Raw genomic sequence first — 19,763 nt, forward strand, 5'->3', positions numbered from 1 at the left:
GCTTTGCACATGCTGGCAAAGTAGCAGACAACACGCCATATGTGCTGCCTCTGGCTCTCGGCGTGCCATTGCAAGTAGTCATGGTGGCCGCATGTGGCACACTGCAAAGCACGACTGTGTGTTCGCTTGTTTACCCTAAGAGTGGATGACCCTGTTCATGTACTAGGGCAGGCTGACAAGTAGTGAGCCTACTTATAAGAGAACCAGTTGGTTGCAATACAGGTACTGCACTTTACGCATTGATCCATCATTCTAATTTATGCTTGTCGTAAAAATAAGCTTTCCTTTTCAGCTAATTAATAAGTCAGCATGTTAACATTAGGAAGGAGTGTCGAAAAACGTGCCGTTATTTGGTAGTGCACCGAAAGGGTTTATTCAGGAAACAAATTGTTGAGGACGAGTATCTGGACGAGTATCATCCATGGGTTTCTGCCATGGATGCATACCAACGAGCTCGCCTTCTGACACTTTCATGAAATGCTGTGAGCGAAAGTGCCATTACATGGTACAGTAAACCAATGGGTTACTGAATTTACGCATCCCCGTACAAGCACTGCCAATGAACCATGTCCAATGCCACCTGTAACAGTACCCAGTGAGAGAGAGGTGTTTTACGCAAGAAGACAACATTTACAATGTTGGTGTATATATCATCTTTAGAGACTGTATTAAAGCTGTGTTGCATTGCAGGGAAACTTTGTTCCAAATCCTTGATTTTATTGCTGTGGCATCACTTTCAAAATATTCTATCTTGGAGGAATCTGCAACATTTTTTTCTCAGCTCTGATATCATGCGCCATATTTTTGTGCTTATAGGTTCAAGAATCATGTTTTTCTTAAGCATGCCTTGGCTCAATTCAGAGAATTTCTTAAAATAATTTCTTGTAATTGCAGATTACAAAAAGTGTGGCCAGTCTCTGCTTGGAAATCTTGCTCTCCATTTTTCTTAGTTTTTTTTTTTTTTTTTCATTTTAAATCCTTTTTGCAAGATTATCTTTCATTCTTCCTTGCCTAGCTTGTTCACCAACACACCTCAGTAGTTGATTTATTGTCACTCATGCTATTGTGTCATCAAAACGTGCTTAGAGTTATTGGTGAAATAGAGCAGCTAATTTCTTGCTTTATACGGGAAGTTCAAGGGCAGTGGTTTTTCTGCTCTATGTACCTACTCTACATGTTTATTTGAAATGCTCAAGCAGTGCTTCAGGACTCCTTATTAACTAAGTATTGTTTGCCTTCATTTGGTGTTAGCTTCAACCCTGTTTTTAGTAGTACAAATATAGTCGCTAATGAACAGCATGTAGACAGTGCATATATTCGCAGGTAGCTCATGGTTCAATCTGACATGCACATATAGTTTCTATTTCTTTGAGCATGGTTCCAGTACACCATGTGGAATTCAAGAGATTTTAGCTGTTTGTTGCTTATAGTAGACATTGATAGTGCATAATTTCACTCAGAGGAAACAGTTTATGCCTAAAAAAATCTAGGAACATTTTTTTGGGGGTGCTTTAGTTTATTTCACATGTATTTTTGCCTGCAATGATCTCTCTCTCTCTCTCCCTTTTTTTATTCACATTTGAAATTGAAAAAGTTAGAAACTTTGTTTTAATATACAAACTTGTAAGCCATGCATATACTGAGTGGTTCTTTTGTTTCCTGCTTTCTGATAGTATAGTAGTGTCCTTGTTTTCTGCACCATACCAAGTAGCTAGAGCATTTTACTTTACTATTTCTGAATTTCTCAGAAAGCTTCTGGAGTCCGAGGTCTAGCCTTTTTTTTTAGTGCTTGTAGTGCACTTTTTTTTTTTTTTTTCATAAAAGAATTGCTGCATGCCAAGGCATTCATGAGTTATATGTAGGATGAGTTGTAATGCAAAGAAAGCTGGCCTCTTGTCATCACTCTGCACTCGCATGTATGTTGACTTATGAGTGCTGAACAGCTGATTCATATATAACATTTTATATCAACCTTTGTCATTGTAAAAGACTAGTTGCCTCACAGATTCCAAAAATTATGTAATACATTGAGCTCAGTTTCTACATTCATGTCTCATCTGGAAATTTCAATTGGGGCATGTTTTCTCACTGCTGTTGAAAAAGTATTCAGTAGCATCCACAGCATGCAGATTTTTTGCTATTTTAGTACTTCCTGAAATAGTAAACTAGTGCATTTCCTATGAGAGCCAACAGCTATCATTTCATCTTAATACAGAAGATGAAGCCTTGAATGAACACACGAGTGCTGGCCCACAAGCCATTAAGCATATTATGACAATCGAGAACAGCAGATGAAGTGAGCTTAAGACTTAAGCACATGCATGTGTGAGCATTCCTGCTAAGCTGTTTGTGTTGGTGTTTCCTCCACGAAGTCATTGGCTATCTCTTCAAAGCGTATGATGCTGTTTTTTTTTTTTTTAACACTCTCCTGTATATGCAGCTTGCATATTGTCTCCATGCCAGTTTATTTATTCTTCTTGAGTTGTCGATTGCATATTCAGGTTGCAATGGCACTGCAGGTAAAAAATGCACGGGAAGAAGAAATAATACGAACAAGGTAGCATAGCAGCATTAGCTTATATAAGCCGTGATATCGTGGAGAAAAGGCTTTGGTGGGAAGGGGATGGGACATTAAAAAAAAAATGAAATAAAAGCCTAGCAGGCAATTCTCACACAAGTGCATGCTCTTTATGCTGCACTTAACATCTCTCTGTAGTTGTATGTCATCATGAGGCATCAAATGGATCAAAACCTGGCACCCATATGATATTTGAAAATATTTTTCAAGCCTGTACATTCTATCAATCTGTATGTTGTGTGGTTATCGGTTCGATCAAAACGGCAGCATGCCAAGTCATTGATGAGTTCTACGTAGGATGAGTTGTGCAAAGAAAGCTGTCCTCTTGAGAAGCTTGTCAATTCATTTAACTTGGCAGCAAAGTAGTGATGAGATAAATTATTTATTCTGGGTGTGTTGTGCAAGTTGTACCAAACATTTAAAAAATAAAGTAATACATTGTAGGCAAATGTGGCCAAAAGCATGTTGCTCACAGTGATTTTGAGTTAAACAATTTTTTTTGTAAAGCGCAGTTTGCTAATTACAGTTCAGTGTTGCAAATTTGTACATGTTTGCTTTAGGAGGTAAGCTATTTTGAATATTTGTTGAACATGTTCAGGAACATTTAATAAATGTGTTGCCACAAGATAATCTTTTGTATGGTACTCATTTAGGCCCTGAAGAAAGCCCACAATACATTAAAAAGAATTCCATTCCTACTTGTTTGTGTGCCTGGAATTAAGCTACTTTATGTACAGCCTCCCGCATTTTTAGCCATATTGCGCGAGCGTCAATCACGTGTCTTATTAGTGCCTTTAAGAGTCTATAATCAGCGAGACCGGCAGAAGTACCCTCAAGTGCACTAAGCACTCTGCTGTGCAATAGTCGTCTAATGCGATGTTCTCTTTAGGGCGACGTACGACCATATTATAGTGTTCTTGTGCGATATAGCTGAAAATGCGGGAGGCTGTACATTTAAAAAAAAAAGAAGTTTTCTTCAGTTAATACTTATCAAAAGTGCATTTTTTTTTTCACAGCTCTGATAACTGTTAACTAAAACATTCATGCATTTCGCCACATCTGTGCATGTGTATGTGCTTTTGAAGCATGTTTGCATGTCCTGCAATCTTGTTGAGCTGTGCATTGCATTTACATGGCTGATTTAGTCAGCTGTGGCTTGTTTATTATTTGAGAAGGCCTTGCATGATTTGTTGTGTTATTAGTAATTATTACGAATTCATAGGCTGTCATAATCAACTGAATTGATGTTTGTGAAAACAAGTAATTCTGTTTCATTGGTATTTGAACTTATAATACAAAAGAGTATACTGTATTTCACACATTGTTTTGACAGAGATTCACTGTGAGCTGTAATTGCATGTTTGTCTTTGCTATGGGCTAAATTGTCTTGAAGTTATGAATTATCTGGTACAGAATTCCTAAATGAGCCATTTATTAGTAACAATAATCATGTAATGTTCAATGGTGTCCTGACTCCAGTTGTCCAGTATGAAACACCTCTATCACATGGTTTGGCTATGTGGCATATTTACTATGATGTATATTGTGTGTGCTCGTGTAACTGGATGTGCAATTTAGTTTTTATTGCTTCTGTTGCTGCTTTTGTTGCTGCTTTTGCTACTGCTCATGCTGCCACACATAACTGTGTTTTGTACTGTATTCCTCCTACTTAGATATGGTTAGTGTTTGTGTTTTCTCTTTGCATCACCTATAATAACCTGCTTTGTTGGATTTGTGCTTCCAGGAGTAGGCCAGCTTTGTGGGCCACTTGGAAAGCTGCATAAGGGACTGAGCTACCTGAACCTTGCCCACACAGGAATCACTGCCAAGGGTGTTAACACACTTGCTCATGCACTTTCTTTGAACCGTTCTATGCCCTCCAACCTCACATACCTCAATCTCAGTGACAATGTCTTCAAGGATGACATAAATGTGAGTTTTCTGTAATTTACATAACATTCAATTTGCAGTGGTCAGATGAGAACTCCCTCCTCATGCACACTTTTTTTTTTCAGAACCTGTACAACTATTTGGCTCAACCAAATTCTCTCGTTCACCTGGATTTGTCTGGCACTGAATGTGCTCTGGAAACTGTAAGCAGCATGCTACCTTTTTGCACATTTATTTTTTTCCCAACCCCATGTTTTTAGTGTCTATTTATGTGCAAACAACACAGTGGTATACCACTTTATTACTAAAAAATGCTGGTGATAACCGACCCTGTCAGTGCCAGTAGCTGGCAGTCCATATTTTTTTTGTCTGACCATTTCTCAATTTATAGCAAGAAGGGTACAGTAATTGCATTAATAACGTGGCTACCAATGCAAATGTACTAGTGCCTACAACAGAGCTAGCACCATGACAAAAAATGAAACTGCCTTTATGTTTATGACAGTGCAACATAAGTAAAAAGACAAGGTGCAACCCAGCTGTCAGGATTTATAAAAAGGAAATTAGATTTATTGATTGTTATTCAGTAGAAATAATTGTATGTCAGGGCATTTGGCTGTCCTAACTGGGTCAAGTCGGGACTTCGAGTCATTTACCCAAAAGTCGGGACTGGGACGTCCCGCTAAATTCGGGACAGTTGGCAACCCTAATTTCAACACGTGTTGTGCTTCTTATTGCAAATGTCGCCAGTCACATATAACACCTTTGTAAACACATATTTGGGTTGACAGCAGCCACAGGCTGCTGACAGTCTGTCTTGGAACATGGGATATTCAGATCTGAAACTGGCACTTTGCAATTGCAGCCTTACCATTAAATAAATGGCACTCAGCTCATGAATGTTATTAGCATGCTTTACATTGGAAAAAAAGAAAAAAGAGTGCGTCTTTCTTTCACACATTTGTAAGCACGATGGCTTGTGTATTGCACTGAATTAGGTGTATACTTCAAGCTCAATAATGTATAAATGTATCTTGTTGTGGACATGTGAAACACACTTGGCACATATTATCCAGTCTTCTTCCACATTTCGTTGAACGCCATGAACGAGAGGTGCAGCGGGCGCTCACCTTGATGTTCCTCTGCGAAAAAGGTGTTCTGCATCACACAGTTTCTGGAAACTGCACTTTGGTCTACGCATTGCCCTTTCCCAACCAGTCTACATGCTGTTCAAATATAGCATGAGCGTCCTGAGCTGCAAGAGAAAACGTCTAACTTCAATTTAAACAGATTGTGGACAGAGCATTGATGCAACCACCGTCACATATTTTTTTTTACTTAGGCTGTGCTCTTAGCTAGGTGCAATAGTGCCGCCTGGCCGAGGTTTTTTGTAGTTTATTATAGCCACAAATTTTGCCAACTGTTTATGCTTTTGTTAGTTATGTGAACTTTGAGAAAGTAAATTTCATAAAATCTTTTTGTGTAGTTTTCTATATGCTTGTTTTGCTGCATGCACTAGCTGTTAAGCTATGTTTTTATATATTATGCTATTCATTACAGCTAGTAATTTATAAACCATGCCTGTACCCACTCAAGATGTGCTATATTGTGGTCAAGAAAGAGTTGAAGCTGGCCCTTCCTTGCACTTGCTTGGATACTATGCACATCTTATTCTGTACATTTGTGTGTAACGTGGCTGTGATGGTTATGTGTAGTGATAGTGGTCACATATTTTATGGGCTAATGGATGAAGGACTGATGGAGTATGAAGGACTTTGCATCAGCTTGTAAATTAGGTGGGGATTTTCTTTTCAGGTATTTGGTGCACTTTTGCGTGGCTGCACTCAGAAGCTTGAGGTACTGAACCTATCTCGAAATATGTACAGTTCAAAGAAGAGCAAAGAGGTGCTTGTGCCACCTTCATTCAAGACGTTCTTTTCAAGCACTGTCGCTCTACGTCACCTCAACATGGCAAATGTCCGTATGCCTATGGAGGCACTCAAGTGAGTAAATATTTGCAGACCCTGTTTCCTTGATTTTCTACCATTACTTGGAAGACAATTGCCTGGCGTGCTTTGTGTACTCCAGTACAGTGTACTACCAATTTTTTTTCTTTGCATGTCTTAGTATTACTTTATGTCCTGCCATCATCTCTGTGAGATTAACTAAATATACAACACACTGCACTAATATCTTCATTAGTAGTATTAGGCCTATCTTAGAGATAGGTGCTTGCTTTTACGACTTACCTCTTGCTTGCCCTTTCAGTTTTAACAGTGAGCTGCTTGTTGCTAAAAGATTGTTTTTATCATAGGGCCATGCTGCTTGGTTTGGCTTGTAATGAGATCCTCACTGAGGTTTGGCTTGACCTGAGTTGCAACGACCTCAAGACTCAAGGTGCGCTGGTACTCGAGTCCTGTCTGCCAGGGATCCGCTGCCTGTACAGCCTGGACATCAGTGAAAACAGTCAGTGTTGCTGAGAATATGCATTTTATAGCCATGTTTATCCTCACAGCATAGCTCGTGTATTGTTTGTGACAGTAATTTCAAATGTGCTGGTTTGGAGGCTGGTGTAAATGGATGTTATGCAAATTCCCAAGGCCATTCTGTTAAAGTGTCTGTCTATTTAAGTGATACATGATAGATATTCTACAATTATTTTTGCAAAAGGCCTTCTGCTAAAAAGCTGCCACTATAGCTGCATTACAGTGCAGTAATTCTGCAGTTGTATGCTGTCTCAGCAGTGCCAATCTTGAGATGAGTGGCTATTCTTCAGAGATGGTAAGTTCCAAAAATGACTGCCAAGGCTAATTGATAGTTGAGAAACATCTTTATTTGATATTGGTAAAAAGAGTTCAGCAGAGTGTTTGGATCAAATGGGCTACCACATCACAGTGAAAATGCTTAATAGCTTTGCTAGTCCTGCTTAATTACAAGGTGAGGAGCAGACAAGTTTTCTATTCATAAATGAACATTTTATGATGGCATAACCTGAATGTAAATCTGAAAGATATCTCAACTTGAAAGCAGAAAGTACTGCAAAAATTTTGAGCATGCAGGACATTTCATTTTCCCATCAACCTCATAAAGATGTTTAGTTACCTTTTTCTTCATTAGCATCTTAGGCTATGGCGATGCATTATATTGATTAGCCAATGAAACGTGTGAGACGTGTTGGCAATTTTTGAAGTTTGTATGGGGTGTGTTGTATAGCTTGTGTCAAAGATAGGGGGGGGGGGCAAAAGGTGGTACAGTGCATATATGTATACAGCGTATTGCAGTGCAAATGCAGCGTATTGTTGGTCGTTGTTTACAAGAAGCGACTTCTTACAGCTTTTTTAAAAATGCTCCGAAGAAAGCCGATGAAATGAAAAAAAAAAATGACTTCACTCTAAGTTTAAAACCTGGATTTAATCGCTGTCAAAAACTTTTTTAGCTGCATGGAGGCCAATAAATCACCAGCCATTTGCTTATCTGTTGCAGCTGGGAATGCTGAAAAGTGATACCACTGATGTAAGCTACTTGGCCGACTTTCAAATGCTATAGTTTGCCACCTATTTGTGCTGAGCATGGGGATTTTGTTCATTATGACATGCTTGAGTGCTTCACTCCTGGTGTGCTAGTGCTTAGCATCATCACTTACATGCAAGATATTCGCAACTCAAATGAACTGCAGGGGGTGCTGTGAAAACTGGCCGCGTCTGGCTAGACTGTGCAACATGGCGGAAGTATGGAGGTCCTCGCGTCGCCGCAACCGCTGTGTTTGATGATTTTCGTGCAGTGTGATGCTGGTTTGCACTGTTTTGTGGAAGGAAAGCGAGTAGCTTACGCAGACCACATCATTTTAGCCGATCTGAGAGAGGCACAGTGGGTAAGGAGTCTGAAGAGGTCGCACGGTGTGTGCAAACCTCTGGCGTGACAGCGGACCCGCACGAGATTCTGATGAAAATCAGCTATGTATTCTTGAACCCATTGGTCGGGGAACCGAAGTACTCGTGCACTGCTGGATTGTCGGAAAAGCACAAGCACATTCTGTTGCTTTGATTCACGGTTAAGGCGCGGTTTGATAGTCCAGCGTTTCAAGCGTGCCAGACAGCGGCCGGCGAAGCTGGATACGTCACGCTGGCCTTGCCAGGATTGCCAAAAACTTACAACCTGCTCAGTTTGGCATATTTAACATGGCCTGCAGCAGCGCGCTGACTTGCTCGATCAGCTGTAGTCGCTGTACATGTGCATAAATGCGCAGCCGGTGCGCACTTTTGCATTGTTGCCTTATCGCATTTTCGTTCGGCGAAGGCGCAAACTGCACGCTCTTTTCAGTCCAGAGAGCAAGTTAACCTAAAATCAAGCTTTGCACTTTATCGCGAGCATGCACTACGAATCTGTGGCGAATCTTTCCCGCTACTTTTACGTTCCTGTTATTTATTTTACATTGCAAGATTTGCGCAACATGACTGCTGCTTCGCTTAGCTGTAGTTATTGCAGTAGTTGGTGCATTGTTTCTCTCGTAGAGAACTAAACGATAAATAAGAAACCGAAGGATTTGCCTACTACAATAAAAACACATTTGCACACCATGTGCAGGTATGGCTTGTGCTGCGTGGCCTGACCATGACTGATTACTCCCCACTGTCTACGAACATGTCGCTTATGGCTGCTGTGTAAACTAATGAAATAAAACAAATGGTTTTGTATAAATTAATTTTAAATCAGCTATGGGCATGATTAATCTAATTTCCCATGTTATTCTATAATTGACGTATCCTGCATTTTAAGTGGCCATAACTGTGTTCATCTCTGAACTGCCCATTTCCTTCAGACGCTGATAAAAGATACAATTGCTTTGATAATTATGCATTTGCAAATGAGCGCCCACTAATTTGCACTAGTTACACGGGTAGCGTGTCCAGGTCGCAAGGAAGGCGTACCGCTATGCCACCCCATAGTTATTTTTTGCACGCTGGCGTGTACATGTTGTGCTTGCATAGAACGACTTACCGACGTTACCTGGGAGCACCTGAAACTCTGATGTACCGATTTTCACTGATGTACCATACGCGGTATTTTCATGTGCGCCGCATGTATTCGATATAACAACTTTAGTCAAGAAAATATTGAGTACCGCGGCGATATTCGTATCATAAACTGCATTACCACGCCGGCTACACATTAAACTGCATGTTGCAGCACGCATACGCTGAACGTTATCACGATGGCAGTAATAACCTCAATGCAAATATCCTGAAGTTCGCTGTAGCGCTTTACTGCAAACGTAGTACAAGCAGCAGGGTTGCATTCTCTTCACACGAACAAACCGACCCTCGCCTGGAAAAAAAAAAAAGAACTTTCTCGAGCAAGATGTTGAGAACACAACTAGTATTGCTGTTGTCGCAGCTTTGCTATGATAAGATTCGCAATCCATGTGGCTCTTCGGCGTCGTAAAACTGCAAAACGCAGCATAATTCCACGGCCATGCAGAGTTTCGTAGATGGTGGCTTCATCGTACTAGAAGCGCACCCGATCGCAGTACGAAGGCTACGGACCGAGCGTCTGCTCTGACGCTCGGACCTCCGTGCGAGGTTTCACGGCGCTCGCTGTTAAGTGTCGCATGAATTGCCGGAGTCGCGAATAACTTGCTGCAGACAGTTGCATCTGATGTTTGTGAATGCTTACTACAACTATTTAAGTTGCTCTTGTGCCCGGTAATGAAAAACTTAATCATGTAGCACATTGCAAAGTTTACTATGACTTGGGCAAGAAGACGGTCCAGAATAGTATCAACATTATGTTGATCTTGTGTGCCTATAATGTACCACTATTATATGGCTTGGCACAAGTTATATAAAACAGCCTGTATAGTACATCAGCTGCAAGCTGCAGTGCTGCAAGTTCAAAGTCCTAATGCAAGATCACAGGCTTTCTCACACATATTCAAAGCTTAAGACTTCACCCATCATAGTAGTATGAATCAATCCAAACCCACTTGGGCTCATTACAGTGGCTCAGTGGCTATGGCATTGTACTGCGGAGCATGAGGCCATGGGTTCAATTACGGGCCACCGCGCAAAAACACTCATGTACCATGCTTTGAGTGCACATTATAGAACCCTAGGCAGCCAATATTAATCAGAAGTCTTCTACTACGGCGTGCTTCATACCAAATCATAGTTTTGGCATGTGGAACCCAAGACTGAAGTTTTAATATCCCACTGTGCAGTTTTGGGGCATTAAACTCCACAATTTAATTTAAACACACTTGTGCTTATGTAGCATAGCTTATATGGAGCATAAAATCGTGTCATAGAACAATGGCACAATGATCTGGCAGTTAAATACAGAAAAACCATAAAATTGGCATCTCATAAAAAGTAGTCTTACAGCCTCCACATTTTTGAGCAGTGTCACCTCTATTCAATCTTAAATAAATGTCCAGACTTCTGATGAAATAAATTAACCATGCTGTTGCTGTAGCAAGGAGCTCTGTATAGCAGAAAAATGTTGAAAATGTATGTAACTATAAATATTCACATGCTCTTTCACATACAGTTTTTTTGGTATGTGCTTACTTTTTATTACAGTTTATATTCTTTGTAGGTACAACAGCTGTGTATCATGGCATGCTGGCCACATTATTTTATTTATTACATGATACGTTAAAATGCTTTACAGAAGCTGACTTTGGGTCATGTGATGGGGCCTCTTTTGCATCCTCAGTGCTCCAAAGCTGTAAATAAGATCACTCATCCTTCTGATAAGAACTTTCAAGTGCCGGGAGTTCAATTGAGCCGTGCCATACAACTTGGTGACATTGCTGGTCACGTGCGCCTGTACAATTTTGACAAAGGGTGTGCATATTTACTGTTTGTCTACATTGGGTCTTTTCTCCTTTAAGATTTTGACCAAGATTTGGCCAACATTGTGGCAGCTGTTGGAAAAAATCAATCCATCAAACGGCTTTCAATAGGAAGGAACTTCACAAACATGAAAACAAAGTAAGATTGACATTGCTTTTCACTGGTGAAGTGCCAGCTAATTAGATTGCAATTTCTTAGCCGTACTTACTCTCAGTATGGGTGGCACGTCCTGGTCACTATTGAATCTTTTTACAAATGATGCACGTCTAGTGCACAATGGAAGGTATTTGTGATTAAAAAAGGTGTTCAATTATCGTGTTATCTTTTAGCACTGTACAGACTGACTGATAGCAATTTGGTTGTCCACAATTTTCTGAACAGTTCCCTACTTTTTCTGAAACATATACCTGTATATTGATGAAATAGAAAACAGTATTAAAATTAGGGTTAGTTCTTTACATTGTACAGTTAGGTGGCCTGCAGGAAGAATGTAATGCACATAGCATTTGCCATGACATTAACAGTACGCTCATTTGGGCTGTTTGGTGCACCTTGTTAAAGATGAAAAGTCACAGCACAACAGTGCACAAAAAAAAGAATCGTACAAGGACAGCACCCTTGTCCTTGTGGTTCGTTTCTGTTTCCTTTGTCTTACTGTTAAGTTTTCTTTTTACCAAGGCATTGTACATGCATGCAATGTTATGGTGATTGGTTATGTGCAAAGTTTATTATCAGATATGGCCCTCTCTTTATGTCGGTTTTACCAAGTTAACATTTGCCTGTGATGCATTGCTGCTTGAGCTAACGTTTATTCTTATCAGGAGGGAAGCTGGTGATTAGCTATCACGTTTTAAGCAAAACTTGTGTTATACACATATGTATCCTGCTTGAATGCTGCGCCATATTTAAGAAGGGTGGAAATTCGGCTTTGTTGGTATGACATGCTGCAAGTGAAGAGTGAAAAACAGGGATGGACGGGGGTGCAACACATGCACTAACTTAATAAAAATATTAATGAATCGTTTGTTGGTACATGTGTTGTACCCTCCATCCATCCCTCTTTTTCGCACTTGACTTGCACCATATTTAAGTGCACTGTTTGGTCTGAAGGGTCTGCGACCGCCACCACAACATTGAATATCAAATACATTGGAAGGGAAAGTTTCCATATTTCTCACACTCTGGATTCATTTCAACCTGCTCACTCTTACTCATCTCTCTTTGGTACTAAAATGTACAGTTGAACCCACTTATATAGATACAGGTTTTAAAAATATATTGGATATAACTATGAGCAGCCGATGCGCCATCAACTTTTGTATGTGTTCTTTGGTAAATTAAACCGCTTACTACAGTTAAGTCTTTTGATACTTGTTTACTGGTCACGAAACTTCGTCACGTTATGGAAGAGCTTCGTATGCTGCCAACAGTGGCCACGGGGCAGTGCCACCGGTTAAGAGAAGGCGTGTTGAGGGGGCTCTCGGCAAGTGGCAAAGCAGCTGGTCAGTGTTTTCATGCAATTTTCGTAGTGGCTTTATGTGCTCTTTTTGCCTCTTAGCATGTGCAGAGAAGCTCGAATGGTCTTCAGGAGCTTGGAGAACATTACCAAAGGTCTGTTGTGTGCAGCAGTGTTGTCTAGGCTACAGAGGGACTAACGAAACGATCTGCCAACATTCGTGAAATCAAACGCTGAGAGAAAACATTGCACAGACAACGCAATTGCTGCAGCACCTATCCTTGTATATATACTGAGTGTCCCAGCTAACGTTAGCCAAGCTGTTACACACAGTGCAAGATACGATTATGAGACCTGCAATGTTTGGTCCATCAGACTGTTTTTTGTTTAAGAGCTTGGCTAACAGCTGAGACACCCTATGTTTAATCGTGCTCAAAGTGAGTTGAAGCGTATTTCTGAAGTTGGAAGTGCATGATTGTAAGCCCTTGCCAACTGTTCGAATCCCATTTGAGGCTTTGTCGACCTCGTTTCGTGCACTCACTACCAACGAATTTAAACTAAAGGATAAGCACTAGAGACCTGAACTGAACTACCTTTGTAATTCAGTTATGGCCACAACACTTTGAAGTGTTGCATGGTGCGCACATAAGAAGCAGGAAGTGGCAACATGGCGCAGAGCGACATCGGTACGTCACCGTTGTCGATCGAACATTGCTGATTGCACTCGCCGACGCTTCGAGGAACGAAATGCGACTACATATAGTCGTAGCTCTTTATGTATTGTTCACGACCTGTAGACCTTTTCATCGTACGAGGAGGGAAGGTCGCTTGGTGAGCCTTTCCTCCTCTCTGGCTTGTGCGAGCCGGTGAATGTGTTGCTGGTCGCGTGCTGCGGAATGATTTGGAGGTGTTTTAGCTGGTTCTGAATCCAATTTACAGGATATCAGTTCTTACGAGGTCGTCAGACAACCACTGTGTAGCCTTAGGTGCAGCAGTAACTATAGTATCTGGAAATCTCTCTTGGCTGTGTAAAAATGTGACGTGCATCATCAGCTGCGGTGCGTGTATGTGTTGTGCACTATTTTCGATGTATCGGTTTTCACTCGACAAAGAGAACCGGCATCTGTGAATTGCCAGCATGAATTGGAAATTGTTCTGACTGTCTGATCGCTTGATGTGGGAACTAAAACATTAGAGTGTGCTCGTGTACGGCAAACTCAACCCCGAAACATCTAAGCGACAATTGTTGTAAAACATTTGCATCTGCCACCGGCATCGTTCTGACGCATATTACGTCTAGTAGACTTCAGATCACTGTCTACTTTAGCCTCCAGTATGAGGCCGAAGGCTTTGCTCAACACAGCGAGCACTGTGCTTGGTAGACCAACATGACAGTACACACAAGCTTTGTGCTTTGATCGGCATTGCCTTTTCAAGTGAAGCTTGTATTGCCTCACAAGTGTCAGTGCCGTTGTAGGTGTGACTACAACGGCACTGACACTTGGTGTCTACAACGGCACTGACACTTGGCCACGTGTTGTTAGGTCAGCGGCGGAACAGGCCACTTTCAACGAGGAACGCCATCATGCAACCTAGCCGGGAGCAGGTTCGCGCTCAAAGTGCGGATCCTGTGTTCATGGCAGCCCAAGCCCAGGCTCGGTTACAGCGACAGGCAGCAGATCCCATGTGAAATGCCCGTCTTACTGAAGCCCAGTGTCAGCGAAGGGCAGCGAACCCCGAGGCCAGGGAACACGACACCCAGTTTCGAGGGTACCACGAGCTTCGCGTGCCCCCCATGTTCCCGGTTGGGGAAGGGCCCAAACTTTTTTTTGCCATGCAAGGCACAATATACAGAGGGGATCACATAAAAAGAATCCAACAGCTATTTGTAAGGACACTTTTCCGTAAGATGGGTAAGTGCGCCGTAGATGACTGGACTTATGTGACTGAAAAAAAAAAGTTCTTATGTCCTCCGTTTTTGGAAAAATAAAACAGAACGCGTTATAACGCCGCAATGAGACTTTGCATGGTCATGCCACATGCTTGGATCACTTGGACCATGCGCTATATAGAACAAACAGAACTATGACACAGCGTTTAGTACTGCCTCGGACGTTCGCGCAGTCTGCAGCTGGTCGTTCGACCACTCGAAAAGTGTGATTCACACTGTACGGTATGCGGTTATTATTAACCAAACTATTTTATTTGTGGGACCTTGCCCAGCAAACAAGGCAGTCGCCCAATGTTTCTACAGATAACAACTTGAACGCTTGTCAAAGTAAACAGCACAACTTATTCTTGCGGGGTTTCACACATGCTCTTGGGACAAAGGAATGACAACACAGTAGTGCAAACAATCAAAAGGGCATTTATTGCACCTTTCATACACTAATACACACTAGCTGAATTACTACCAATAGAACATTCACATGGGCGCGCCACAAATCAAGGAAGCCCGACTCACCGCGACCCGATAGCGAGAGAATATGTTCGCCCCATGCTGTGACACCATCGCCTAGTCGTTCACGTGTACGGTGACGCGAACGGTGGTGCTTTCGAACGATCCGTGTTCGTCCATACCGGTGTCCTGCTCTTAGCCTTGCGAGACGGTCCCGCAAAGCGGGCCGGCGCACGCGCGAAGCGTTCGTGCATGTTGGTCGCCGATCCCAAGGCAAAGAGGAAGCGCCTTCGACCTTTTTCTCCCAAGTCACCCCGCCATTCGGTGGCGTTAGCATCGCGACACTCGCGCCATCTCTCGCAATGCGCCGCAACCACCACGACCGCCGCTGGCGTTTAGCCACGTGGTGAAGCCGGATTACAGGAGACGCGTGAGAGTCGCGTATCCCGACATCCCCCTAACCTTAAATCACTAGACATACTCCGGCGAAACATGTCACACGGTCTATCAACATGCGCGTCACGAACAAAAGTTAGTACATGCGGCAGTAGCCGCGCCGAGGAAATGTCCACACATTGTCCACAACATGCGATCCGACATTGTCCCTGGGGTTCACCGCTGGCGGCCGTTGGTCACAGCACCACATCTGCAGATTCGATGTCTCGACTCCAGCCCAGGACTCCGGAAAGGGCGACGCAGAAGTCGGCACGAGCAAGCGTCGCTCGCGCCGACGTGCCCTGCCGGCAAGAGCCGCTGTAGCCGTTGGTGACTGCCGGCTCTTTTCCCAGCTGCCGAGGGTTGCTAGTTGGACACAGGCGGCCGCCGAAATCGCTGCGCGGAACTGGCCACAGGCATCTGCATCGCCTGAGGTGGCTCGATTATAGTCCGGGGCAGCAGCGCTGATGATGTGCAGGTGACAGCAAACCAGGGGTGACTCCGCTCACGCTGCGTACACTTAGCGCACTCGACAAACACTAAAGTAGTGCAAGGGAGAGGAATTCGGCATACGCATCGCCCACGTGGTACGATGCTCAATTCGGCTAGCAAATTTTCGGGCGGCATTTCAGATGCTAAATTCACGTGAACAAAGCTTACTTTCTTGAGTCGAACGAGTAATTTCCATACATGGGGCGAGGCGAACTAAAGAGGGAAACAATCTGCAACACCTCAACACCACGGCCCACCAGGTTGTGTCCCTCAACGTGCGACAGGCGACTTTGTAAAGCCTTAGGCCTAATGCGTCGCTACTTTGACAACAACCGGCATCCCCCCCACCCCCAAATAAAAAAATCACCCAAAATGGGCACAACAGGCAGCCGTGAGGAGACGTTAGCTCTGTGAGGTGGTCGTACCCTGCTCGGTGCACACAGCATCCGAGTTGATGGCGCCCACCGTCCCAGACGGTTTTGGAGCGCCGGTGCCAGGCCGCAATACCAGTCAGCCCGTAGCAGCACCCGTGGCCCACTGTCACCCGGCTCCCTGAGCCACGACTTCCGAAGTCAAAGAGATAGAAGAAGCTATTTACATAAGAAATTCGGACCACCCACGAGGCTTCCGTACTCACTCGCTTCAGTCTTGCCAATGCTCCGCAGGCACTAGGCCTCGCTCTCCCAGGATGCAGACCACGTGGCTCTCGTACCGACGAGTGTACTTCAACAAAACTCTCGCGAAAAGGCTTAGCATGTTGAAAAGTTCAAACACGCTACAGCAACCGTCGCCTCTCTCAAGAAAGCACGCCGCCGACACTACCGATCAAAATCCATGCTAGGGCTATGCTTCGGTTGAAACAAAGGTTGTCTCGAACCGAGGAAAACTGTTACAATTATCGTCCGATGCCCCAAGAGGTCCACGTTGGGCGGCCAGATGTGGAGTCTCACACGTGCTCTTGGGACAAAGGAATGACAACACAGTAGTGCAAACAATCAAAAGGGCATTTATTGCACCTTTCATGCACTAATACACACTATCCGAATTACTACCATTCACATGGGCGCGCCACAAATCAAGGAAGTTCGACTCACGGCGACCCGATAGTGAGAGAATAGGTTCGCCCCATGCTGTGACGCCATCGCCTAGTCGTTCACATGTACGGTCACGCAAATGGTGGTGTGTTCGAATGATCCGTGTTCGTCCATACCGGTGTCCTGCTCTTAGCCTCGCGAGACGCGGGCCGGCACACGCGCGAAGCGTTCGTGCGTGTTGGTCGCCGATCCCAAGCCAAAGACGAAGCGAAGTGCCTTTGACCTTTTTTCTTCCAAGTCACCCCGCCGTTCGGTGGCGTTAGCATCGCGACACTCGCGCCATCTCTCGCAATGCGCCGCAACCACCACGACCGCCACCGGTGCTTAGCCACGCGGTGAAGCCGGATTACAGGAGTACGCGTGAGAGTCGCGCATCTCCACATTCTCCAGCAGAACGGTATTCACGCTGTTAGGATCATCATATACGTTTCGTAACTAGTCTTTGCTGCTAAACCAGAGCTTAGGATTACAGTGCTGAGAATGCTGCAGTGAGGCAACATTCGTGAAACAAATTTTCAGAAATACCTAGCTGATCTCCGAGGCTGATCGTAAGCTCAAACACGCACACATTGCGCCGGGTGCTCCGTCCGTCCTAATGCCAGCAGAAACTCCAGCCACGTAATTTATCCAGACCTAAATCCCTTCACTACGCCTCACAGGACCGTTCCCCACGTAGAAGATACAAAGGTCAGAGGACACCATGTCATTCTAAATAGACTGCGTGAGTGCGAAAAAAAAAAACACCAGAAACTGACACCGAGCGTACAACAGCATACCACAGCATACAACACGGGCGTTCGCCCAAGCCAGCATGCCAACTTCCCATAGATGGCACCACTGCCAGCGCAATGGTGGTGCCCATAAAAAATGGTCTACAGACGATTCCCAGCCCTTGCCAGCCGTGCAAATCGAATTTGAGGCTCTGTCGATCTCGTTCAGCGAATGTTAAGCATAGCGCAGCAGACGTTCGTGCGCCCACTACCAACGAACCTGAACTAAAGGATAAGCACTAGGGACGAAGGACACTGCTTTTGTAGTTCAGTTCTGGCCATAGCTATTTAAAGTAGTGTATGGTGCGCACACAAGAAGCGGAAGCGGCGATTCGGCGCATAGCCAACATCGTACGTCACCATTGTCGATCGAACATTGCTGGTCACGCTCGTTGGTGCTTCCATGAACTATATGCGACTACATATAGTGGTAGCTCTGTATTTATTGTTCACGACCTAAGAGGAGGTTGTGATATTCTTAGGTGACACATTTGTTTGCCTTTTATGCCGAACGGGCAACAAGTGACAGTTACCGCAATTCTGCTACGCACCTTGCTCAGTTATGCAAGTACAGTGGAATCCCGATGATACGAATCTCATGGGGTCACAAAAAATATTCGTATTAGCTGAAATTCGTATCATCGAAACACAATTAAAACTAGCTAAAAAAAAGTCAGAGGTGAACTCACACAGGCACACGCACGTAAAAAGCATTTGCAGTATAGACCACTTATAACGTAACCGTTTATAGTGCAGAAATGGCTACAACGCGGCCTTTCCCGACTCCCGTTTATTCTCCCGTAGAACTCCATGTATACGCATACCACCTTGTGTGCAGCCGTGTGAGACGAAATACCGGTTATAATGCGGCTTCCACAGGAAAATCTCGCCAACATGGGCGGTAGCGAGCACGCTTCTCAACGAGGTGCGCCCACCGATGGGAGAGGAGATCAAAGAGGGCGATTCGGAGGAGGAGCATGAGACGTTGAGCATGAGTCCAAGGGCGATAAAATCGTCGCCACGCGTCGTATGTGTGAGTGAAAGCGCGCGGGGGACGCGTGCCTTCACGCAGAGCAACTGCACAGTGGAGAGCAAGCGCGATTTCCGTCGCGCTTGCGGGGCTGACACTGTGCTGCGGCACCAAATGCGTATCTTGCAACTGTGCGCAAGGGTAACTGGCAACGCAATCTCCCACGCAAAAGGAGCTAAGTGGGAAGGCAGCATGGGAGGGGGGGAGGGAGGGGGGGGGGGGGCTTCTAATTTGCCAACAAATGCATTCTTGTACTTTGCGCCTCTGCCGGCTGTCGGTGTTGTCGCGCGCACCGTATCATGACAGTGATCTCCACACGGCTCTGACCTTTGTATGCGCTGTGCTTACGCCGCTCAGTTTCCGTTGAAGCGATTGACCGCACGAACCTTCGCTTGCTGTGGCGGCCGCACTTCTCCACGCCTGTGTGGGGAAAAGCACAAAAGCAACAAAAACGCCACCACTTCAAGCTCTTCGCGCCCAGTCGCGGCCTCCACACCAGAGAAAGGGAGAAAGCACGTGACTGCACGCTGTTCTCTTTCGCCGCTATCGGTGGGGCGGCGTTTATTCGTATCAACCGACGTGAGTCGAAAATCGATTCGTAACAACCGTTCTCTAGCACGTTGCAAAGTAATGGGGCTCGGCTGGGACCACAGAAAAATTTGTATCATCCAAAAATTCGTATTAGCCGTGTTCGCATCATCGAGATTCTACTGTATTTGCAGTAGGCATCAACGATTTCAACGAAAGCTACGCGCTCTCCGAGTGC

At 44.2% G+C, this 19,763-nt stretch overlaps 1 protein-coding gene across 7 annotated transcripts in view; it reads left to right on the forward strand.

Annotated features, from left to right (window-relative positions):
- The window catches only part of LOC119432631 (F-actin-uncapping protein LRRC16A-like), a 183,150-nt gene that overhangs the window by 58,185 nt on the left and 105,202 nt on the right, over nucleotides 1–19,763 (forward strand). For all 7 annotated transcript variants that reach the window (XM_049670990.1, XM_049670996.1, XM_049671012.1 and 4 more), the window contains 5 exons: nucleotides 4,323–4,510; nucleotides 4,594–4,671; nucleotides 6,284–6,471; nucleotides 6,783–6,934; nucleotides 11,361–11,460. In XM_049670990.1, coding sequence (XP_049526947.1) covers nucleotides 4,323–4,510; nucleotides 4,594–4,671; nucleotides 6,284–6,471; nucleotides 6,783–6,934; nucleotides 11,361–11,460 — 706 coding nt within the window. The remainder of the gene's footprint in view (nucleotides 1–4,322; nucleotides 4,511–4,593; nucleotides 4,672–6,283; nucleotides 6,472–6,782; nucleotides 6,935–11,360; nucleotides 11,461–19,763) is intronic.

Source organism: Dermacentor silvarum, chromosome 1 (assembly GCF_013339745.2).
Source record: "Dermacentor silvarum isolate Dsil-2018 chromosome 1, BIME_Dsil_1.4, whole genome shotgun sequence".
In the NCBI taxonomy this organism is placed as follows: domain Eukaryota; kingdom Metazoa; phylum Arthropoda; class Arachnida; order Ixodida; family Ixodidae; genus Dermacentor; species Dermacentor silvarum.